This window comes from Cherax quadricarinatus, chromosome 31 (genome assembly GCF_038502225.1).
Source record: "Cherax quadricarinatus isolate ZL_2023a chromosome 31, ASM3850222v1, whole genome shotgun sequence".
NCBI classification, from domain to species: domain Eukaryota; kingdom Metazoa; phylum Arthropoda; class Malacostraca; order Decapoda; family Parastacidae; genus Cherax; species Cherax quadricarinatus.
The window spans coordinates 16,807,852-16,834,204 of NC_091322.1; the positions used below are offsets into that span (position 1 = coordinate 16,807,852).

A 26,353-nucleotide genomic window follows, 5' to 3' on the forward strand; every position below is an offset into this window, starting at 1 on the left:
AGGGTCCAGAATAAACAATGCAGACATTCCTGGCACTAAAATAACATTTTCTCTGTTCATTAGTCACTTCTACATGCCCCTCTTATATTACTCTTGCTTACCATTTGGAATTTTTATTCACAAAAAAAAATAGAAGATTTACTGTTATGCACACTACTGCATTATTGTAATAATTGTATAAATAATGTCAATCCATTTTTGACTCCGTATTGGAATTTGGACTGGCAGGCGGACAGGTGACGTGGACGGTGACGTCATTTGTTTACTCTTGAGCTTCGCTAAAGAATAGAAAATTTCGCTACTGTGAGTGCAATTTTAAGGTACTTTTCATCATGAAAGCAATCAAAATCATATCTATTTCTGTAATATATCTTTCATTCTATCAAATGAGACCGAAAAAATGAGAATATAACCATAACAACCATACAAAAATATACCGCTAAGCGGCCGCTAATGGCTGAGAAGTGAACTCCGCTGTTTATGGTCTGATTTCTCTCATTTTTGGTGTACGTGAAGAAGTATCTTTCCATCATACATTGCCCAAGTTTGAATAAGATAACCCAACAAACAACTGACAAAATAATAATAATAATAATAATAATAATAATAATAATAATAATACACCTACCATCCGACTTACGACCTGCTCGACTTACGACCACTCGACTTACGACCATGATTTTTATGCCAAATTTCTGGGAAATAAACAACTATTTGTGTTGTACACAGTGTTTGTCCTAAACCTTACAGTATAAAATACAGTACTAACAGCATAAAAAGTAAAGTAAAAATGTTTTGTTGATATTCAGTAGTAAAGTTCGACTTACGACTGGTTTCTCGGAACCGAACTCGGTCATAAGTCGGATGTCCCAGGATAACACCTACACCAGTCGACTAACACCCAGGTACCCATTTACTGATGGGTAAACATAGACAACAGGTGGAAATAAATGGTATAAAATACCGACACAATGGAAATATAAACACATATGCAGTATAATGAGATCCTTTATTGACTACGTTTCGCCCACACAGTGGGCTTTTTCAAGTCACAAACAGAACTACCTGGGGTGGAAGGAACGCGAGTATTTATAGTCAGGTTCAGAATGCTGAGGTCAGGTAGAGAATGCTGCATCTGATGATGTACCGAGTGGGGTTATAGAGTCTAAAATCTTGGGTAGCTTGGAAAGGAGATTGGACAAGTTTGTGAGCAGACCTTCTACAGTGTTCTCATGTGGGATAGCGATGAAGAAGCTTCTTGGCAAGTGGTTCAGCTATGTTATAGAAGCCACTATTCTGGTTGAAGTTGTCGGATATAGAAATAAGTGATGATTCCAGGATTCTTCGGTATTGAGTATTGTCTTCTGTGGCGATAAGTCTTGAGTTTCTGTAGTTTATCAAGTGGTTGTGTGAATTACGGTGTTGTACGCAGGCATTCCTTGTGTCGTCAGACCTGCTTGCGTATTGGTGTTCTGAAATACGTGTTTGGAGGTCCCTTGATGTTTCGCCCACGTATAACTTGTTGCAGTCATTACAAGGGATTATGTATACCCCTGCAGAGGGTGGAAGCTTGTCCTGTCTATCACTGGTAATGTCCTTGATGGTCGTGGTTGTGGAGGTAGATACTTGAAATGAGGTATTGGAAAAGATGTTGGAAACGTGTTTGGCAATGGAGTTGGTGGGGAGGACTATGTATCTCTTCTCGGCAGTGTCTTCTCTGGGTGTGTTGAAGATGTTTAATGCCCGTTGTCTGCAGTCTCTGATGAAGTGACGAGGATAGTGGAGTTTAGAAAATACTTGTTCAATGATTGTGCATTCTTCTTCAAGAAACTCATTGCTGCAGATTCTGAGTGCTCGCAGGAAGAAGCCTATAATTACACCACGTTTGGTTTTGGTGTCGTGGTGAGAGTAAAAGTGGAGAAGATCGTTTTGGTTGGTGGGTTTTCGATAGACTTTAAAATGAAGTTCGTGGTCAGCTTTGCAAAGCAGAACATCAAGGAAAGGAAGAGTGTTGTCGACTTCTTCTTCATTTCAAGTATCTACCTCCACAACCACGACCATCAAGGACATTACCAGTGATAGACAGGACAAGCTTCCACCCTCTGCAGGGGTATACATAATCCCTTGTAATGACTGCAACAAGTTATATGTGGGCGAAACATCAAGGGACCTCCAAACACATATTTCAGAACACCAATACACAAGCAGGTCTGACGACACAAGGAATGCCTGCGTACAACACCGTAATTCACACAATTACTTGATAAACTACAGAAACTCAAGACTTATCGCCACAGAAGACAATACTCAATACCGAAGAATCCTGGAATCATCACTTATTTCTATATCCGACAACTTCAACCAGAATAGTGGCTTCTATAACATAGCTGAACCACTTGCCAAGAAGCTTCTTCATCGCTATCCCACATGAGAACACTGTAGAAGGTCTGCTCACAAACTTGTCCAATCTCCTTTCCAAGCTACCCAAGATTTTAGACTCTATAACCCCACTCGGTACATCATCAGATGCAGCATTCTCCACCTGACCTCAGCATTCTGAACCTGACTATAAATACTCGCGTTCCTTCCACCCCAGGTAGTTCTGTTTGTGACTTGAAAAAGCCCACTGTGTGGGTGAAACGTAGTCAATAAAGGATCTCATTATACTGCATATGTGTTTATATTTCCATAGACAACAGGTATAAAGAAACACGCCTAATGTTTCTACCCTGGCTGGGAATCGAATATTTACCAAAAATCATATATGGCTAACCCAAGCCAGGTACTAAAAATAAGCCACATTGGCTTTTTTGGGGTTATCCTAGGTTCTCTACACATATGCTGCTATGTATGATAATCTATAGAGAGAAAATAACTTTTTTGTTTAATGTTTATGGTGGAGTACGAGTGTATATCATAGTTAGCCCTGTGCTATACTCTGTTTTCTCTAATATAAGCCCCCAAGACATGGATAGGAGAATGGTATTTCTTTACCATATCCTCTTCATAACTCTGTCGAACTGCTCAGTGTTATGCCAAATATTATTCGTTCTGGAGTATTTAACATGTTTTATCTTATTTATATTGTTTCTTATGTCATTAGATCACTTGTGATAGGCAAATAAGCTGTAGTGTTGATATTAGCGTAATAATAAAGCATATTCTCCTGCTTCATGAGACTGAGTTCATGACAACCGACAGTGGCTTCAAAGCCACCTTATCTTTAACCCTTTGAGGGTCGACAGGCCCTCTCTGAGACTCGTTCTCAGGGTCGGCCAAATTTAGAAAAAAAAAAAAAAAAAAATTTCTTATGAAAAGATAGAGAATCTTTTCCCGATCATAATGACACCAAAAATATGAAATTTGATGGAAAACTTACGGAATTATGCTCTCGCGAATTTAGCGGTCTCGGCGATGTTTACGGATCGGTGATTTTTCCCACTTTGAGCCCCATTTTCGGCCAGTTCCTCTGTACTAGTCGACAAAAAACATAAATATTTTGCTAGAACTCCATTTTTTCTATTGAATGAGTGCAAGAAACCACCCATTTACCAATTTCAACTATCCAGTACAGTGGACAGAATTTAGCAATTTTGCCAATTTCACACAAATTTCAAAAGATGCCAATTTCCGAATAGGGTCCAGAACAAACAAGAAATACATTCCTGGCACTAAAATGACATTTCCTCTGTTCATTAGTCACGTCTCAAGGCCCCTCTTACATTCTTTTGCTTTCCACTTTGAATTTTTATTCTCACAAAAAAAATAGAAGATTTACTGTTATGCAGACTACTGCATTAGTGTAAAAAATGGTATGAATCATATTGGCGCACTTGCAAAAGAATATTGGACTCACCAGTTGACGTGTATTGGATGCTTGGCATGATTTGTTTACTTTTGAACTTTGGTAAAAATCGAACATTTCTGCTACTTTGAGCTCAATTTTAAGGTACTTTTCATTGTAAAACCAGTCAAAATCATCTCAATTTCTATGATATGCCTTCCATTCTATAAAAAGAGACCAAGAAAACTAGAATACAACAATAAATACTATACGAAAATACAGTGCAAAGTCGCTGTTTTATTCCAAAAAAACGGTCAAAGTTTTTTTTTTCTCATTATGCACTGTGTGCTGCAGGATTTTTTTTATACCGTGCACACTGACCACATAGACCCATTCTTTCATATGGAGGCCTACCAGCTTTCTCCCACTAGATTTGAGGGTGCTAGAATTTAGGCGTACTACGTCAAAAACCCTGGGTCGTAAGCCGTACTAGTACGTCCGAAACCCTCAAAGGGTTAATGGATAATGTACTGTGTAGGTGCTTTACATAATGAGAAACATTTCTTTTATTCATTGGAACCATGGCTAGGGCTAAAAATAAGCAGGTTAAAACAATAAATGGAGAAAAAGAAATTGGAATGACTTATGCAGCAAGTAGCGCCACCAAACAATACCAGCAGGTTGGTGTGGCGACCCTGGAAATTTGAAATTATGCTAGCCAAAATTAGTGCCGAATAACTGAAGGAACCGAATAACTGATTGCCGGATTTGTGATGGCGGACCTGTAGTTTACATGTAATAAAAAATTGGCAGCCAAAAAAAAAAAAAGACACTGATGATGCAATGCATTTCAGGCAAACTAATCATAATGCTTGAAAGTTACTTAAGATCTTGACATAGACTGTTAAGTAGGGCTTATGCAGTTAACTAATCATAAGTACAATAAGAAAAGTAGCTAATGAACAAAAGGTTAGTTATAAAACAATTACACATTATTTCAAACTGATTCAGTGATCTACAGTTTTGTGGAGTGATTGAACAGAAATGGTGAAGATACAGCAAGTTACTAGTTACAGTAGAAATACCAGGGACCTATTTATGCTGTGAAATGTTTGAAATGAACAAACGGGTGCGGGAATCTGCTAGAAATGAAAATATACTACATTTGACTAACAATGAAGAACTAATCGGAGATATAAAGTCCTAAATTCATTATATTCTGATCACATCATCATTGAGGTATAGGCAGAAATTCAAGTGTAGAGAACCTTAGACATAGCCAGTGTGAAGGGATATTAAGTAAATTTAAGTTAACAATCAGAGAAGTGACTTGGACAAATATTAAATAAAGGACTATTTCCCTGGGAAATAGTCCTGAGCAACCTTAATGCAAACCAATGCATGGAAAAGCTCAGCACAGAAGCATACAAAGTCTGAAAATATGTTCTGCTTAGAAAACCTACTAAGAGATCAGACGTAGAAAGAGAATGAAGAAAAATTCACAGAAGCAGGGTTGCTGAACTGTTGAAAAATGAGTAATGTTACAGATAAATTAGACACATGTGCAACTCTTGGGTATCTTTATTAAGGAAATGTTTCGCCACACAGTGGCTTCATCAGTCCATACACAGGAGAAGCTCGAAGAATAGGAGGAGAATGAGGTAATCAGTCCCTCAACCTTGAGTCGATGTGGTCAGTCCATCAATCTTGAGTAGAATACCGCATATGAACGGACTAGGAGCTTATAAACCGTAGGTAGGAGAGGTGCAGCAGTCATAGGTGGTGTCACATTTGTTCAATGTGGAAGTAGGTCGTGCCCAAGGGTTAGGCAAGCGAAGAATTCCCAAGTATTAAGATCCCAAGAAGTTGCAGTGTCTAACAGGATTGTATGTAAAGTAAAAGGACACAAGTGCAACTAATGTGACATTTATTGTGGCAACGTTTCGCTCTCCAGGAGCTTTATCAAGCCATTACGGTAATGGCTTGATAAAGCTCCTGGAGAGCGAAACAGGCCTGCTAGTATGGGCCAACAGGCCTGCTGCAGTGTTCCTCCTTTCTTATGTTCTTATGTAACACAATGAGTAATAGTAAAGAAGACAAAATCTGATCTTAGGAAAGTAAATTTGTTCTGCTTAGAAAGCCTACTAAGAGATCAGATGTAGAAAGAGAATGAAGAAAAATTCACAGAAGCAGGGTTGCTGAATTGTTGGAAAATGAGTAATGTTACAACAATGGAAAGACATCTAAACTGAGAGATTACAGATGTAGAGAGAACAGTAATAATCACTACTCGGCAATCCACTCATTGATAGAAGACTTATGGTCCCAGATACTTTCTTCATTACTTTCATCCAACCTACTGATCACATATCTTACATAAACACAAATCTTCCAGAATTAAAAAAATAACAGAAAGTATGCCACATGCAGCACCTGGACTTCATTCATGCAATACTTTATAAAGATATTCAAACTATCTAGCATAAGTATTTGGTATTTGGACAAAGAGATTGTATCTAGATGAAATTGCAGAGTTCCTAAAAAAGAAAAGAAGCCAGAAGGATAACTGGAAAAGTAGGAAAATGGATATTAAATTTCCTAACAAACAGAACACAAAGAGTAATAGTAAAGAAGACAAAAATCTGTTCTTAGGAAAGGAAAACATTTGGTGCCCCAAGATACTGTCCTGCATCTTTATTCTTTCTTATCCTCATAACAGATATAGATACAAACACCAGTCTTGACTTTGTATCATCCTTTGTGGATGATACCAAAATCAATATGAAAGTATCATCAATATAAGACAGAAAAATTACAATTAGATAGCAACACAGTCTTCTAATGGGCAATGAAAAATAATATGTTTAATGGTGAAAATTCCAGATATTTAGATATGGAAAAAAATGAAGAACTCAAAATGAGTGCAAGATCCATAAAAGAAGACCATCTCACAGAAGAAAGGAACATGTAAAAGATTTGATAATGATAATAGGGCAACAGCCACAAAGGCTAGAAAAATATCAGGATGGATAATGAGAACTTTCAAAGCAAGAGAAATAATGCCACTGATAATACTATTCAATTCATGTGTGCTCTCACAATATGAATATTGTTTTGAGTTCATTTCTGTTCAAGGCAAAAAGAGATAATTGCTGGAAAATGTACAGAACATTTACTGCCTGCATAAAATTTATAAAGCATTTAAACTACTGTGAATACCTAAAAGTGCTTGCAGTGTATTCCCTTAAGAGGAGAGAGAGATCTAATATTGGAGGATACATGAGGGCCTGGTCTCGAATCTTCACACTTCAGTTATAATTTGCTGGTGTGAGAGATATGGGTGGGAGTTTAAAATATCCCTAGTGACAAACAGAGGACCATATGCACAATAAGAGAACACTGTCAACATCTGTGGTCCATGACTATACATAAATACAGAGATCTCATTTGAATCCTTACCATGCATGTTTCTTTACCGAGTCATAAATGTAGGGTTGAGTGTTACTGTATATTTAATTCACTGCTGATTGTTATTTTGAGATGATGTAGGCCTGCCTTGAGTGTCAATGTCATGTGATACATAAGACAGTCTCCATTATCAGTAAATGTAGGATTACTTTTCATTGTCTAAAAGAGCATTTTGTTGACAGTGTTCAGCAGCAGTAAAGGCCAAGGCATAGTTTCATACAGACTGAGGTGTAAAGATGGAACACATGTTACACTAAGATCACGGGGATACATCGAAGTTAACCAAACTGGCCAAGTGGAAACCTTTGTATGCATCAATACAGTGGTCAGGTGAGATTTTTTAACATATGGTATTATTGGTATACCAGTAAGCCTGTGTCATTAATTATTGTATGTATTGTACTTGTATAAATATATGTACATATACCAAAAACTATTCCTAAACACATAATCTCTCTATAATAAATGATAGTTCTCACCATAATGTACAGTACTTCCAAATTTGGAAAATAAAAATTTTTACTTTTCCAAAAGATAAAAAAAAAAAAAAAATCGTAGATTCTCAATAATTTCTAGCTGAAATTTTTCTTTTCAAAAAAATAAAAAAAAAGTGTAGATTCTTCATAATTTCTAGCTAAAATTCAGATTTTTAAAAATATGAGCATAAATTAAAGAGGTGAAAAAGGGAAGCAAATGAGACTAAGAATTTTGAAAAGCATTGAAATTTAGAAAATATTTTGAAAAATAGTGGACCTGTGTGGCAGCACATTTAACTGTGTATATGTTAATACAGTACAAATATTTTAAGTGTTTTTATGTAATATAAACTAAATGTATCTATGCACTATTTTTCTCCTGATGACATGCAATACACTGTAATAGAGTACCTTATCACTTATCATTTCCTATGATGTAATTTACTGGGAAAGTGAGAAAGAAACTATTCTTGCATAGCCCTAACCTAAATGTTCCCAGTTTTGAAGCAAGCATTGTTTTTGAGTGGGTCTAGTTACCATCCTTTAACTTAATTCCAAATTCTAATTCAGGAGATGCCTAATGTTTGTTACTTACTGTTATTCAAGTCAACTTACGTGGGAAGGTGGCATCTTCCCATGTCAACTACCTTGTCTTGGGTACTAAGATTGGGTGCTTCGGCCAAGAGACCCTGTTTGTGTGTAAGAAAATGGGAGTTAATTTAAAGGGGTAAGATAGGAAGAGACCTGAGCCAAGAATGTCAGGGAGATCCATATCTGGTACAGTGGAACCTCAAATTTCGAACGTATCACTTATTGAACGTTTCAAAAATAGAACCCTTTTCTCGAACCAACTTTGTCCCTATTATCGAATGCGCCCCTATTTTCGGACCGCTGGGTACCAGACCTGTCCGCCAGCCCTCTCTGTCCGCATCCCCGCGCAGGCACCGTGAGCCAGTCTGACTTTGTTGATTCTTAAGTGAACACTAACCTGCGCTCTCATTATTTCATTGTGTTTAGTGCTTATGGGACTGAAATAAGCTACCATGGGCCGAAAGAAACTTGCTAGTGGTACCCCTGTGGTAAAGAAAGTGAGAAACACCATAGATGTGAAGAAGGAAATAATACAGAAATGTGAGAGTGGTGTGAGACTTGTTGAGCTTGCCAAGATGTATGGGAAAAACAAGTCGACCATCGGGTCGATCCTGGCAAAGAAAGATCAAGGAAGCTGATGTTGCGAAAGGTGTTAATATGCTAACCAAAAAAAGACCACAAATAGTTGAAGAGGTTGAGAAGTTGTTGCTGGTGTGGATCAAGGATGAAGAGATGGCAGGTGATAGTGTTTCAGAGACAATTATTTGCAAAAAGGCAAGGAAGTTGCATGCCGATCTGGTACAGAAAACTCCTGGAACCAGTTCAGAAACAGAGGACTGTGGACAGTTATTTTGTGAGACAGGGGTCCAGTGATTCTCAAGCTGGTCCTATTGGCATTAAAAGACAGAGTAGGGAAGTAACCCCAGAGAGGGCTTTACCTCAAGTCCTCATGGAGGGGGATTCTCCTTCCAAACACTAACCCCAACTCCCTCTCTCCTCCTCCCTATCTTCCAGATGCCATCACTAATCTTCAATAAAGGTAAGTAAAAATGTTATATTATATTTATATATATAATTGAACACTATAGGATTTGTTGTGTATGTAAAACTGGAATTAATCCCTGTAAAATGTATTTTTTTGTGAGTATTTTTGGGTTTCTGGAACCAATTAATTTTATTTCCATTATTTCTTATGGGAAATATTGCTTCGGTTTTCATACTTTTCGAATTTAGAACTAGCTCCTGGAACGGATTAAGTTCGATATTTGAGGTTCCACTGTATATTGAGACATCTGTGGAAAGAAAGAGGTTTACCTGTACAGGCGAAAGGGAGGATTGTACTAGAGTATAGTGGTACCAATGGTTTTGTATAGGTATGAGGCACGAGTTTTGAATACTTCAGCAAAGAGGAGTCTAGACGAAGTGGGGATGTCATGTTTAAGATCAGTGATCAGTGTGTGAGCAGTGTAACAGTTCGTGAAGGGATTCGGGGAAACCGGTTAGCCAGACTTGAATCCCGGAGGTGGAAAGTGACTGCATTCTGGAGGAGGGCTGGGGATATTTGCTGCTTGGAGGATCATCTGAGCTGTCGTATCCACATACCTCTGGCAAGACAGTGATAGTATGAATGATGATGAAAGTGTTTCTTTTTCAAGTCACCCTACCTCAATGGGAGATGACTAGTGTGTTAAAAAAAATGTATGTAGTATATATACAGCCACTCCTCACTTAACGACGGAGTTCTGTTTGTAAGACCACATCGGTAAATGAATTCGTCACTAAGTGAGGAACATGCTATAAGGGTAGGGGGTTTGTGGCAACCATCTTTGATATTGTTTTAATGTCATCTCTGCACCATTAATAACATTTCAGGTATATATTTAAATGTTCATACAGTAGTGTACTGTATATTGTAATAAACAGAATAGAGGAAATCAGCTCTAATATACATTATTTAGGTATATACACTGGTCAGAGAGCCCATCGTAAGTCTGAGTCGTCGGTAAATGGGTACATCGCTAAATGAGGAGAGGTTGTATATATACATTGCTAGTCACGCCATAATTCTCATGTGGCTGCCGTGGTAAGAGGAAGTGTTGCACTTTTTGTCTCTCATCCACCCCATCTTTAGTCCGGTGTTCCCTTTGGTTTTGGTGCTATACATGTTTGATTATGGGTAAAAGGAAGTCTTTAACACCTGAAACTATAGCTCAAATCATAGGGCTTCACAAAGCTGGGCACAAGATGAAAGAAATAGTGGAGAATGTTGGTGTGAGCGTTCAGTGAGGAACAGGGTGGTATAAACCTTGGTAATAAATACCGACAAGTTGGTTTAGAAAGACACGTAAGCAAACACTATGACATATTTATTAGAAAACATGATCAAGGTCCCAGGACCGAAACGTTTTCTAATAAATATGTCATAGTGTTTGCTTACGTGTCTTTCTAAACCAGGAACAGGGTGCAGTGTTTCAAGGTTGGTGGCAGTGCCGAGTTACCGTCTGCCAAACCTCGACCTGGCCTCTTGAAAAAGACATCTGTTCATACCTTAACTGTGTTAAGGAGAAAAAGAGAGAGGTTAAGAGAGTGGTGAAGCAATGTAAAAAGAGAGCAAATGAGAGAGTGAGTGAGATGTTATCAACAAATTTTGTTGAAAATAAGAAAAAGTTTTGGAGTGAGATTAACAAGTTAAGAAAGCCTAGAGAACAAATGGATTTGTCAGTTAAAAATAGGAGAGGAGAGTTATTAAATGGAGATTTAGAGGTATTGGGAAGATGGAGGGAATATTTTGAGGAATTGTTGAATGTTGATGAAGATTGGGAAGCTGTGATTTTGTGTATAGGGCAAGGAGAAATAACATCTTGTAGGAGTGAGGAAGAGCCAGTTGTGAGTGTGGGGGAAGTTCGTGAGGCAGTAGGTAAAATGAAAGGGGGGTAAGGCAGCTGGGATTGATGGGATAAAGATAGAAATGTTAAAAGCAGGTGGGGATATAGTTTTGAAGTGGTTGGTGCTATTATTTAATGAATGTATGGAAGAGGGTAAAGTAACTAGGGATTGGCAGAGAGCATGCATAGTTCCTTTGTATAAAGGCAAAGGGGACAAAAAAGAGTGCAAAAATTATAGGGGGATAAGTCTGTTGAGTATACCTGGTAAAGTGTATGGTAGAGTTATTATTGAAAGAATTAAGAGTAAGACGGAGAATAGGATAGCAGATGAACAAGGAGGCTTTAGGAAAGGTAGGGGGTGTGTGGACCAGGTGTTTACAGTGAAACTTATAAGTGAACATTATTTAGATAAGGGTAAAGAGGTTTTTGTGGCATTTATGGATTTGGAAAAGGCGTATGACAGGGTGGATAGGGGGGCAATGTGGCAGATGTTGCAGATGTATGGTATAGGAGGTAGGTTACTGAAAGCAGTGAAGAGTTTTTACGAGGATAGTGAGGCTCAAGTTAGAGTATGAGGAAAGAGGGAGATTATTTCCCAGTACAAGTAGGGTTTAGACAAGGATGTGTGATGTCACCGTGGTTGTTTAATATATTTATAGATGGGGTTGTAAGAGAAGTAAATGCGAGGGTCTTGGCAAGAGGTGTGGAGTTAAAAGATAAAGAATCACACATAAAGTGGGAGTTGTCACAGTTGCTCTTTGCTGATGACACTGTGCTCTTGGGTGATTCTGAAGAGAAGTTGCACAGTTTGGTGGATGAATTTGGTAGAGTATGTAAAAGAAGAAAATTGAAAGTGAATACAGGAAAGAGTAAGGTTATGAGGATAACAAAATGATTAGGTGATGAAAGATTGGATATCAGACTGGAGGGAGAGAGTATGGAGGAGGTGAATGTATTTAGATATTTGGGAGTGGACGTGTTAGCGGATGGGTCTATGAAAGATGAGGTGAATCGTAGAATTGATGAGGGGAAAAGGGTGAGCGGTGCACTTAGGAGTCTGTGGAGACAAAGAACTTTGTCCTTGGAAGCAAAGAGGGGAATGTATGAGAGTATAGTTTTACCAATGCTCCTGTATGGGTGTGAAGCATGGGTGATGAATGTTGCAGTGAGGAGAAGGCTGGAGGCAGTGGAGATGTCATGTCTGAGGGCAATGTGTGGTGTGAATATAATGCAGAGAATTCATAGTTTGGAAGTTATGAGGAGGTGCGGGATTGCCAAAACTGTTGTCCAGAGGGCTGAGGAAGGGTTGTTGAGGTGGTTCGGACATGTAGAGAGAATGGAGTAAAACAGGATGACTTCAAGAGTGTATCAGTCTGTAGTGGAAGGTTTTAGAGTGGGTAAGGGATGTGTAGATCAAGTGTTTACCTTGAAGCATATATGTGAACAGTATTTAGATAAAGGTAGGGAAGTTTTTATTGCATTTATGGATTTAGAAAAGGCATATGATAGAGTGGATAGATGAGCAATGTGGCAGATGTTACAAATATATGGAATAGGTGGTAAGTTACTAAATGCTGTAAAGACTTTTTATGAGGATAGTGAGGCTCAGGTTGGGGTGTGTAGAAGAGAGGGAGATTACTTCCCGGTAAAAGTAGGTCTTAGACAGGGATGTGTAATGTCACCATGGTTGTTTAATATATTTATAGGTGGGGTTGTAAAAGAAGTAAATGCTAGGGTGTTCGGGAGATGGGTGGGATTAAATTATGGGGAGTCAAATACAAAATGGGAATTGACACAGTTACTTTTTGCTGATGATACTCTGCTTATGGGAGATTCTAAAGAAAAATTGCAAAGGTTAGTAGACGAGTTTGGGAGTGTGTGTAAAGGTAGAAAGTTGAAAGTGAACATAGAAAAGAGTAAGGTGATGAGGGTATCAAATGATTTAGATAAAGAAAAATTGGATATCAAATTGGAGAGGAGTATGGAAGAAGTGAATGTTTTCAGATATTTGGGAGTTGACGTGTCAGTGGATGGATTTATGAAGGATGAGGTTAATCATAGAATTGATGAAGGAAAAAGGTGAGTGGTGCATGGAGGTATATGTGGAGACAAAAAAATGTTATCTATGGAGGCAAAGAAGGGAATGTATGAAAGTATAGTAGTACCAACACTTATAGGGGTGTGAAGCTTGGGTTGTAAATGCTGCAGCGAGGAGGCAGTGGAGATGTCCTGTCTAAGGGCAATGTGTGGTGTGAATATTATGCAAAAAATTCAGAGTGTGGAAATTAGGAGAAGGTGTGGAGTTAATAAAAGTATTGGTCAGAGGGCTGAAGAGGGGTTGTTGAGGTGGTTTGGTCATTTAGAGAGAATGGATCAAAGTAGAATGACATGGAGAGCGTATAAATCTGTAGGGGAGGGAAGGCAGGGTAGGGGTCATCCTCGAAAAGGTTGGAGGGAGGGGGTAAAGGAGGTTTTGTGGGCGAAGGGCTTGAACTTCCAGCAAGTGTGTGTGTGTTAGGAGTGAATGGAGATGAATGGTATTTGGGACCTGATGAGCTGTTGGAGTGTGAGCAGGGTAATATTTAGTGAAGAGATTCAGGGAAACTGGTTATTTTTATATAGCCAGACTTGAGTCCTGGAAATGGGAAGTACAATGCCTGCACTTTAAAGGAGGGGTTTGGGATATTGGCAGTTTGGAAGGATATGTTGTGTATCTTTATACGTATATGCTTCTATACTGTTGTATTCTGAGTGCCTCTGCAAAAACAGTGATTATGTGCGAGTGAGGTGAAAGTGTTGAATGATGATGAAAATATTTTCTTTTTGGGGATTTTCTTTTTTGGGTCACCCTGCTTCGGTGGGAGACTGCCAACTTGTTGAAAAAAAAAAATAATTACCTGGAGTTATTGTGTGACAATTTACCTGAGGCGTTTGACAAGTGTGGGGTTGCGGTTTTTATGCAGGATGGTACACTGTGTCATACCACCAAATCTGTAGTTCAGTGGCTTTAAGGACTGTGAAGTAAGGTTCTTTAATGACTGGCTAGGCAATTCCCCAAACCTAAACCCTATTGAAAACCTCTGGTCAGTAGTGAAACAAAGTTTACTGGGCAATGATATCAGTTCCATCCCATGGCTGTAGGCTGCTCTACATGAGGCATGGAATAATATACCTCCCCAAACCATCAAGAATTTGTGTGTCTTCCTACACAGCTGAGGGATGTGATTAAGCATAAAGGACGCAGCACCAAGTATTAAAACTTCAGTAAATGTGCACATATATAAATTATAATCTTTCATGGTATTTGTTTGTGTTTTGGTACATGTGTGGGGGAGGGGCAGCATAATGCCGTGACTAGCACTGTATATACAGTGGACTCTTGGTTATCGGCCAATTCAGTTTTCACCCACTTTTCTGGCTGAAATTCTGTTCCGTATCGGCCGTTATTTCGGTTGTTGGCTGTATTGGACACGTCCACCCGCCATGTTTGTGAGTCAGTCTGGCTGTGTATCTGGGTGAGTGAGGAAGCCTTTGTGCAGTCATCCAGACATTTTGTTATAATCCATTGTTTTTTGTGGTTATTAATTGAGTGCAACTACGAAATAAGCAATCATGGGCACAAAGAAAGTTCCTAGTAAAGTTCCTTTGGTAAAGAAAGTGAGAAACACAATAGAATTCAAGGCAGGCAGGCATAGAGGCAAGGAGTGTAGCAGGCATGCAGGGAGTGTAACAGGAAAACACGGAGTGCAGCAGGCATGCAGTTAGTGTGGAAGGATGGCAGGAAGTGCAGTAGGAAGGCAGGGAGTGTAGAAGGCATGCAGGGAGTGCAGCAGGGATGCAGGGAGTGTAGCAGGAAGGCAGGGAGTGTAGCAGGATGGCAGGGAGTGCAGCAGGCATGCAGGGAGTAGTAAGAAGGCAGGGAGTGTAGCAGGAAGGCAGGGAGTGTAGCAGTCATGCAGGGAGTGTAGCAGGCAGGGAGGGAGTGTAGCAGGGAGGCAGGGAATGTAGCAGGCAGGCAGGGAGTGGACAACTTTTTTGTGCAACAGGGGTGCAGTGATTCTCAAGCTGGTTCTAGTGGCAGTAAAAGACAAAGAAGGGAAGTAACCCCTCCTTGCGTTCTTCCATATACCAGCAAGAGTCTTCAGATAAAGTATGCAATATTCATTTATTAGTAAAATTAGTGCTATATATTTCTTTCTCATTGTTTTATGTAAAACTATAGTTAATCTTGAAAAAAATTATTTTTTGTTAAGAGGAATTAGACAAGAACAAGAACTAGAAAGAAAATAGAAGAAAACCCAGATGGGTATGTATATATATACTTGTACATGTATGTACATGTACATGTATATGTACATGTACATGTATATGTACATGTACATGTATATGTACATGTATATGTACATGTACATGTATATGTACATGTACATGTATATGTACATGTACATGTATATGTACATGTACATGTATATGTACATGTACATGTATATGTACATGTATGCACATACAGTATATGGTAGTAGGTTGGTAGACAGCAACCACCCAGGGAGGTACTACCGTCCTGCCAAGTGAGTGTAAAATGAAAGCCTGTAATTGTTTTACATGATGGTAGGATTGCTGGTGTCTTTTGTCTGTCTCATAAATATGCAAGATTACAGGCATGTCTTGCTACTTCTACTTACACTTAGGTCACACTACACATACATGTACACGTTTATTTATACACACTCATCTGAGTTTTCTTTGATTTTATCTTAATAGTTCTTGGTCTTATTACTTTTCCTTTTATATCCATGGGGAATTGGAATAAGAATCTTTCCTCCGTAAGCCATGCATGTTGTAAAAGTCAACTAAAATGCCAGGAACAATGGGCTAGTAACCCCTTTTCCTGTAAAGATTACTAAAAAGAATAATAAGAAGAAAATTGTCAAAATGGGAAGTCTGAATGTGCGTGGATGTTGTGCAAATGATAAGAAAGAGATGATTGTGGATGTTATGAATGAGAAGAAGCTGGATGTCCTGGCTTTAAGTGAAACAAAGCTGAAGGGGGTGGGAGAGTTTCAGTGGAGAGGAATAAATGGGATTAGGTCAGGGGTTTCAAATAGAGTTAGAGCTAAAGAAGGAGTAGCAATAATGTTGAAGGATAAGATATGGCAGGAAAAGTGGGACTATAAATGTATTAATTCAAGGATTATGTGGAGTAAAATAAAGGTTGGATGTGAAAAGTGGGTTATAGTAAGTGTATATGCACCTGGAGAAGAGAAGTGTAGAGGAGAGAGAGAGATTTTGGGAAATGTTGAGTGAATGCATGGGGAGTTTCGAACCAAGTGTGAGAGTACTTGTGGTTGGGGATTTCAATGGTAAAGTGGGTAAAAATGTTGTGGAAGGAGTAGTAGGTAAATTTGGGGTGCCAGGGGTAAATGTAAATGGGGAGCCTTTAATTGAGCTATGTGTAGAAAGAGATTTGGTAATAAGTAATAAATATTTTATGAAAAAGATGATAAATAAATATGCAAGGTATGATGTAGCACGTAATGAAAGTAGTTTGTTAGATTATGTATTGGTGGATAAAAGGTTGATGGGTAGGCTCCAGGATGTACATGTTTATAGAGGGGCAACTGATATATCGGATCATTATTTAGTTGTACTACAGTTAGAGTAAGAGGTAGATGTGACAAGAGGAAAGTGGCAACAACAAGTAGGAGGGAAGTGAAAGTGTATAAACTAAGGGAGGAGGAAGTTCGGGTGAGATATAAGCGACTATTGGCAGAAAGGTGGGCTAGTGCAAAGATGAGTAGTGGGGGGGTTGAAGAGGGTTGGATGAGTTTTAAAAATGCAGTATTAGATTGTGGGGCAGAAGTTTGTGGTTATAGGAGGGTGGGGACAGGGGGAAAGAGAAGTGATTGGTTGAATGATGAAGTAAAGGGTGTGATAAAAGAGAAAAAGTTAGCTTATGAGAGGTTTTTACAAAGCAGAAGTGTTACAAGAAGAGCAGAGTATATGGAGAGTAAAAGAAAGGTGAAGAGAGTGGTGAGAGAGTGCAAAAGGAGAGCAGATGATAGAGTGGGAGAGGCACTGTCAAGAAATTTTAATGAAAATAAGAAAACATTTTGGAGTGAGCTAAACAAGTTAAGAAAGCCTAGGGAAAGTATGGATTTGTCAGTTACAAACAGAGTAGGGGAGTTAGTAGATGGGGAGGGAGGTATTAGGTAGATGGCGAGAATATTTTGAGGAACTTTTAAATGTTGAGGAAGAAAGGGAGGCGGTAATTTCATGCACTGGTCAGGGAGGTATACCATCTTTTAGGAGTGAAGAAGAGCAGAATGTAAGTGTGGGGGAGGTATGTGAGGCATTACGTAGAATGAAAGGGGGTAAAGCAGCTGGAACTGATGGGATCATGACAGAAATGTTCAAAGCAGAGGGGGATATAGTGTTGGAGTGGTTAGTACTTTTGTTTAATAAATGTATGAAAGAGGGGAAGGTACCTAGGGATTGGCAGAGAGCATGTATAGTCCCTTTATATAAAGGGAAAGGGGACAAAAGAGATTGTACAAATTATAGAGGAATAGGTTTACTGAGTATACCAGGAAAAGTGTACGGTAGGGTTATTATTGAAAGAATTAGAGGTAAGACAGAATGTAGGATTGCGGATGAGCAAGGAGGTTTCAGAGTGGGTAGGGGATGTGTAGATCAAGTGTTTACATTGAAGCATATATGTGAACAGTATTTAGATAAAGGTAGGGAAGTTTTTATTGCATTTATGGATTTAGAAAAGGCATATGATAGAGTGGATAGGGGAGCAATGTGGCAGATGTTGCAAGTATATGGAATAGGTGGTAAGTTACTGAATGCTGTAAAGAGTTTTTATGAGGATAGTGAGGCTCAGGTTAGGGTGTGTAGAAGAGAGGGAGACTACTTCCCGGTAAAAGTAGGTCTTAGACAGGGATGTGTAATGTCACCATGGTTGTTTAATATATTTATAGATGGGGTTGTAAAAGAAGTAAATGCTAGGGTGTTCGGGAGAGGGGTGGGATTAAAGTATGGGGAATCAAATACAAAATGGGAATTGACACAGTTACTTTTTGCTGATGATACTGTGCTTATGGGAGATTCTAAAGAAAAATTGCAAAGGTTAGTGGATGAGTTTGGGAGTGTGTGTAAAGGTAGAAAGTTGAAAGTGAACATAGAAAAGAGTAAGGTGATGAGGGTATCAAATGATTTAGATGAAGAAAACTTGGTTATCAAATTGGGGAGGAGGAGTATGGAAGAAGTGAATGTTTTTCAGATACTACTTGGGAGTTGACGTTTCAGCGGATGGATTTATGTAGGATGAGGTTAATCATAGAATTGATGAGGGAAAAAATGTGAGTGGTGCATTGAGATATATGTGTCAAAAAACGTTATCTATGGAGGCAAAGAAAGGAATGTATGAAAGTATAGTAGTACCAACACTCTTATATGGGTGTGAAGCTTGGGTTGTGAATGCAGCAGCGAGGAGGTGGTTGGAGGCTGTGGAGATGTCCTGTCTAAGGGCAATGTGTGGTGTAAATATTATGCAGAAAATTCGGAGTGTGGAAATTAGGAAAAGGTGTGGAGTTAATAAAAGTATTAGTCAGAGGGCAGAAGAGGGGTTGTTGAGGTGGTTTGGTCATTTAGAGAGAATGGATCAAAGTAGAATGACATGGAGAGCATTTAAATCTGTAGGAGAAGGAAGGCGGGGTTGGGGTCGTCCTCGAAAAGGTTGGAAGGAAGGGGTAAGGGAGGTTTTGTGGGCGAGGGGCTTGGACTTCCAGCAGGCGTGCATGAGCGTGTTCGATAGGAGTGAATGGAGATGAATGGTATTTGGGACCTGACAATCTGTTGGAGTGTGAGCAGGGTAATATTTAGTGAAGGGATTCAGGGAAACCGGTTATTTTTATATAGCCGGACTTGAGTCCTGGAAATGGGAAGTACAATGCCTGCACTTTAAAGGAGGGGTTTTGGGATATTGGCAGTTTGGAGGGATATGTTGTGTATCTTTATACGTATATGCTTCTAAACTGTTGTGTTCTGAGCACCTCTGCAAAAACAGTGATAGTGTGTGAGTGTAGTGAAAGTGTTGAATGATGATGAAAGTATTTTCTTTTTGGAGATTTTCTTTCTTTTTGGGTCACCCTGCCTCGGTGGGAGACGGCCGACTTGTTTTTTAAACATATATTTGTATAGCTTTTCTTCTACTACTGTCATGTGCTGTATAAGTTTGATATAGAGGAAGCAGTTTGTAGCTGGTTCACTTTTTTTATAGACTTGTACTTCAATTTTTTTAAATAATTTGACAGTTTTATTTGAATTCTTGTCCAGTTTTCACTACAAAAGTATAAAAATATTGATAAGAGATATATGCTGTATAAATTTTTAAGGTTTTTCTGCATATATATGATATATGTAAAAAATTCTTTATTACTGGTAAAAAATTTTGAACAGCATCATGAATGTTTTTGACTTTTTGAATATTTTCTTATTTTTATACAGATACCTTCAGAACTAATAGCTGTGTTGAAAGAAAGAATGAATCCAGAAAACATACAGAAAATTATTGATAGTATTGATCCTGATCTCAATATAAAGTCTTCCATTGATACAATGGCATCCCAGGACACTTCATTTTCTCCTAAAATTACCCCAGGAAAAATTATTGAATCTTTTTCTACCCAGGTAGTAACAAATATAGAAGATGTGCAACTTACAGATAATAGAAAAGGCTGCTCTAATAGTAAGAATATTGTACCACAAAATGAAATACAAAAATCACAAACTGTAGCTGAGGATATCACATGGTTACAAGTAGCAAGGAAACGAGGGTCAGATGAAGACCTGTGCAATGTACCACTTAAGAAGTTGAGTTCAGAGCCAGTATCAACACCAGCAAGATGTCACTCTGCTAATACATCACACAGCACACAAGTTATTATTGACCATGACTTGAATTTTGATTACACAAGCTCGAGTTTATTTACATCACTAGTACATGAGCAGTGCTCCATCCAGCCAATACATAATACCCTGCAAGAAAACATTGCTGATCTCTCATTACCAGTAGATATTGAGACAAAAGTCAGTGGTAGTATGATGGATACCCAGACTCAGCCGAACATAGTTTCCACTTGCAATGCAAATTATGATCTTCAAGTTGAGTACAACAGTGAAATCTCTTCAAGTATTCCCCAACAGTTTAGAAATTTTGCAACTGAATCTACAGACAGTTACCAACCATTCAATACTGGCATTATGACCAATGCCAATGACAGTTCTATGAACTGTAGCAATAATATTCAAATTAATGATCGAAATTATAGATATGAAGGTGTACCATCAGAATTTAACAACCAGAGGAGTTCCCCTTTAAATAAAAGCACTAATTTAATTCAGCATCAGAATGGGAATGAAATAGTATCTTCATCTAACCAGGATTTACCTATGATTGGTCAAAGTCAAGTTTATTCTCAGAGTGTGATTTCCCCTGAGCACCTTACCCAGCACCCAGATGAATACCACCTCTTGTATGATCAAAAGCTTGTGCCTCTTCAAAAAAATATTTGTTCAGATCAGATGAACAATTTGCAGTCCTCACAGTTGGTAGAAGTAGGAGGAAATATCCCAAGACAGCAGCAGGAAAGACCACATATGAAAGAGTGCCATCATCACCAGCCATCTCCCTATCATCAATATCAAAACAAAGTACAAAAACCAAATGATCAACAAAATCAAAAGCCATATCAAAGCCATCAACTACATGAATGTAATTTACAACAACAGCACCATTTGCAGCAAATGCAGCACATACATGAGCAGTGTGAACATCAAGAACAGCAGCATGATTTTTTTCCCCACCAAGGGCAGCAACACTGTGAACAATGTCATCAAAAGCAGCTTCATGAAAAAGTTTTCCACCAAAGGCAGCAACAGCAGGAGCTGTATCAGCAACAAAGACAGCAACCATGTGATGATCAGTATTTGCAACAAGACCATAAACAGCATGAACAATATTATCAACATAAACAGCATGAACAAATGTTGCTACAAGGTCTTCAACAACAGCCTTTACAACAGGAACATCAGCTGCAATGTGAGCCACATCTGCAAGAAAGACAAGAGCAGCAGCATTTGCAGCAGAAACAGAAACAGCATGAACATTATTTACAACAAAGACAGGAACAACAGCGCCTGCATCAAGTACAGCAACAAAATTTTGAAAGCAATGTACATTATGAAGAGAACTATCACCAGCAGCAGACTGAACAGCACCTGCAGTTAAAACATCATCCAGACCAGTGGCAGAGAGACTGTCATTTAAACCAAACACCAGAAATAAGAAAAAGCTTTAAAGGACCTCCAGTCATTTTCACACATTGCTCAACTTCATCAGTAACACAGCAAGGTAATTTTGTAATCATGAGGTTTATGTTGCTGTATATTTCTTCACCAGTTTGGTATGTAATTCATGGACAATACAGTAAATTAAGTGTATTCATAGTGTTGCACTTCCTGAACCTGTTAAACCAGCCTTGCTTAACAATGAAAGTTTCCATTATTTAATTTTTTCCTTGCTTTATCATTAGATTTAAATATATTTCTTTCTTTCAACACACCAGCCGTATCCCACCGAGGCGGGGTGGCCCAAAAGGAAAAACAAAAGTTTCTCCTTTCATATTTAGTAATATATACAGGAGAAGGGGTTACTAGCCCCTTGCTCCTGGCATTTTAGTCGCCTCTTACAACACGCATAGCTTACGGAGGAAGAATTCTGTTCCACTTCCCCATGGAGATAAGAGGAAATAAACAAGAACAAGAGCTAGTAAGAAAATAGAAGAAAACCCAGAGGGGTGTGTATACATATGCTTGTACATGTATGTGTAGTGTGACCTAAGTGTAAGCAGAAGTAGCAAGACGTACCTGAAACCTTGCATGTTTATGAGACAGAAAAAACACCAGCAATCCTACCATCGTGTAAAACAATTACAGGCTTACGTTTTACACTCACTTGGCAGGACGGTAGTACCTCCCTGGGCGGTTGCTGTCTACCAACCTACTACCTATAATTTAAATATATATATATATATATATATATATATACTGAGTTCTTTCTGTTGGAATACAGTACTTTATTCCCTGATTCAGAGGTATATTTCCTTAATTTTCATGTTTGCCCACACACAGTGAGGTGCTATCAGAAACTTCCTAAACTCAAATTTTTGCATTTTTCCTGGGTGAAACAATAGAGCCTCTCCTCACTTAACCCTTAAACTGTCCAAACGTAGATCTACGTTTACATGCATAGCACTCTGACCTTTATTTTCTCCATTTGAAAGCATGTAAAAAAAAAAACGTAGATCTACGTTTGGAGCGCTACGCATGTGAATGTAGATTTACGTTCACGAATTCATTTACCTCGTTGGTAAATGAATTCGTTGCTAAGTGAGGAGCCTACTATAATGGCAGTGGGTTTGTGTCAGCCATCTTTGATATTGTTTTAATGTCACCTTTGCACCATTTATAACATTTCTGGTATATTTTTAAATATTTAGTAGGTTGGTAGACAGCAACCACCCACGTAGGATTGCTAGTGTCTTTTGTCTGTCTCATAAATATGCAAGATTACAGGTACATCTTGCTACTGCTACTTACCCTTAGGTCACACTACACATACATGTACACGTTTATTTATACACATTCATCTGAGTTTTCTTTGATTTTATATTAATAGTTCTTGTTCTTATTACTTTTCCTTTTATATCAATGGGGAAGTGGAATAAGAATCTTTCCTCCGTAAGCCATGCGTGTTGTGAAAGTCAACTAAAATGCCGGAAACAATGGGCTAGTAACCCCTTTTCCTGTAATAATTACTAAAAAGAAGAAGAAGAAAATTGTCAAAGTGGGATGTCTGAATGTGCGTGGATGTTGTGCGAATGATAAGAAAGTATGGTTTGTTTGCAATCGTGTCATTACGATTTTGTGAGTCATAAGAAAGAGATGATTGTGGATGCTATGAATGAGAAGAAGCTGGATGTCCTGGTGTTAAGTGAAACAAAGCTGAAGGGGGTGGGAGAGTTTCAGTGGAGAGAAGTAAATGGGATTAAGTCAAGGGTTTCAAATAGAGTTAGAGCTAAACAAGGAGTAGCAATAATGTTGAAGGATAAGCTATGGCAGGAAAAGAGGGAGTATAAATGTATTAATTCAAGGATTATGTGGACACGGGGGTCGTCCCACAGTTACTAAAAACAACAGACATAGCCCCACTCCACAAAGGGGGCAGTAAAGCAATAGCAAAGAACTACAGACCAATAGCACTAACATCCCATATCATAAAAATCTTTGAAAGGGTCCTAAGAAGCAAGATCGCCACCCCTCTAGATACCCATCAATTACACAACTCAGGGCAACAAGGGTTTAGAGCAGGTCGCTCCTGTCTGTCCCAACTACTGGATCACTACGACAAGGTCCTAGATGCACTAGAAGACAAAAAGAATGCAGATGTAATATATACAGACTTTGTAAAAGCCTTCGACAAGTATGACCATGGCGTAATAGTGCACAAAATGCGTGCTAAAGGAATAACAGGAAAAGTTGGTAGATGGATCTATAATTTCCTCACAAACAGAACACAAAGAGCAGTAGTCAACAGAGTAAAGTCTGAGGTGGCTACAGTGAAAAGCTCTGTTCCACAAGGCACAGTACTCGCTCCCATCTTGTTTCTCATCCTCATATCTGACATAGACACGGATGTCAGCCACAGCACCGTGTCTTCCTTTGCAGATGACACCCGAATCTGCATGACAGTATCTTCCATTGCAGACACTGCAAGGCTCCAGGTGGAAATCAACCAAATCTTTCAGTGGGCTGCAGAAAACAATATGAAGTTCAACGATGAGAAATTTCAATTACAGTGGACCCTCGACTAACAATATTAATTGGTACCCGAGAATGAATATCGTTAGTCGAGTTTTTTAGCGTTAGTCAAGGCAAAATGTTAGCATTAAAATGTATCGCTAGCCGGATTTAACGTTAGATGATGCCATCGTTGGTCGAGGGTCCACTGTACTTCGATATGGTGAACATGAGGAAATTAAAACTTCATAAGAGTACAAAACAAATTCCGGCCACAAAATAGAGCGAAAAACCAACATCAAAGACCTGGGAGTGATCATGTCGGAGGATGTCATCCTTCAAGGACCATAATATTGTATCAGTCGCATCTGCTAGAAAAATGACAGGATGGATAATGAGAACATTCAAAACTAGGGATGCCAAGCCCATGATGACACTCTTCATGTCGCTTGTTCTATCTAGGCTGGAATATTGCGGCACACTAACAGCAGCTTTCAAGGCATGTGAAATTGCTGACATAGAAAATGTACAGAGAACCTTCATGGCGCGCATAACGGGGATAAAACACCTCAGTTACTTGAAGCACTTGAAGTTCCTGAACGTGTACTCCTTGGAATGCAGGCAGGAGAGATACATGATTATATACACCTGGAAAATCCTAGATGGACTAGTACCGAACTTGCACATGAAAATCACTCACAACGAAAGCAAAAGACTCAGCAGATGATGCAACATCCCCCCAGTGAAAAGCAGGGGTGTCACTAGCACGTTAAGAGACAATACAATAAGTGTCAGGGGCCCCGAGACTGTTCAACTGCCTCCCAGCATACATAAGGGGGATTACCAATAGACCCCTAGCTGTCTTCAAGCAGGCATTGGACAAGCACCTAAAGTCGGTACCTGACCAGCCGGGCTGTGGCTCGTACATTGGATTGCGTGCAGCCAGCAGTAACAGCCTGGTTGATCAGGCTCTGATCCACCAGGAGGCCTGGTCACAGACTGGGTCGTGGGGGTGTTGACCCCCTGAACTCTCTCCAGGTAATCTCCAGTAAAATAAATGTTGGATGTGAAATGTGGGTCATAGTAAGTGTATATGCACCTGGAGAAGAGAGAAGTGTAGAGGAGAGACAGAGGTTTTAGAAATTGTTGAGTGAGTGTGTGAGGAGTTTTCAACCAAGTGGTTGGGGATTTCAATGCTGAAGTGGGTAAAAATGTTGTGGAAGGAGTAGTAGGTAAATTTGGGGTGCCAGGGGTAAATGTAAATGGGGAGCCTTTAATTGAGCTATGTGTAGAAAGAGATTTGGTAATAAGTAATACATATTTTACGAAAAAGAGGATGAATGAATATATAAGGTATGATGTAGCACGTAATGAAAGTAGCTTGTTAGATTATGTATTGATGGATAAAAGGTTAATGGGTAGGCTCCAGGATGTACTTGTTCATAGAGGAGCATCTGATATATCGAATCATTATTTAGTTGTAGCTACAGTTTTAGTAAGAGGTAGATGGGATAAAAGGAAAATGGCAACAACAAGTAAGAGGGAGGTGAACGTGTATAAATTAAGGGAGGAAGAAGTTCGGGTGAGATATTAGCAACTCTTGGCAGAAAGGTGATAAGATAAGATAAGATAAGATTTCATTCGGATTTTTAACCCCGGAGGGTTAGCCACCCAGGATAACCCAAGAAAGTCAGTGCGTCATCGAGGACTGTCTAACTTATTTCCATTGGGGTCCTTAATCTTGTCCCCCAGGATGCGACCCACACCAGTCGACTAACACCCAGGTACCTATTTGCTGCTAGGTGAACAGGACAATAGGTGTAAGGAAACGTGTCGGAATTTCCACCCGCCGGGAATCGAACCCGGGCCCTCCGTGTGTGAAGCGGGAGCTTTAGCCACCAGACCACCGGGCCACCTGGGCTGGTGCAAGTATGAGTAGTGGGGAAGGGGGGTTGAAGAGGGTTGGAATAGTTTTAAAAATGCAGTATTAGAATGTGGGGCAGAAGTTTTTGGTTATAGTAGTGTGGGTGCAGGAGGAAAGAGGAGTGATTGGTGGAATGATGAAGTAAAGGGTGTGATAAAAGAGAAAAAAGGTAGCATATGAGAGGTTTTTATAAAGCAGAAGTGTAATAAGAAGAGCAGAGTATATGGAGAGTAAAAGAAAAGTGAAGAGAGTGGCGAGAGTGTAAAAGGAGAGCAGATGACAGAGTGACAGAGGTACTGTCAAGAAATTTTGATGAAAATAAGAAAAAATTTGGAGTGAGATAAAGAAGTTAAGAAAGACT

At 39.1% G+C, this 26,353-nt stretch overlaps 1 protein-coding gene across 1 annotated transcript in view; it reads left to right on the plus strand.

Annotated features, from left to right (window-relative positions):
- LOC128699252 (circadian locomoter output cycles protein kaput) overlaps positions 1-26,353 on the plus strand; it is a 109,829-nt gene that overhangs the window by 59,128 nt on the left and 24,348 nt on the right. The window contains exons 8-9 of the mRNA XM_070090416.1: positions 7,435-7,582; positions 19,688-21,621. Of these exons, the coding sequence (XP_069946517.1) occupies positions 7,435-7,582; positions 19,688-21,621 (2,082 nt within the window). The remainder of the gene's footprint in view (positions 1-7,434; positions 7,583-19,687; positions 21,622-26,353) is intronic.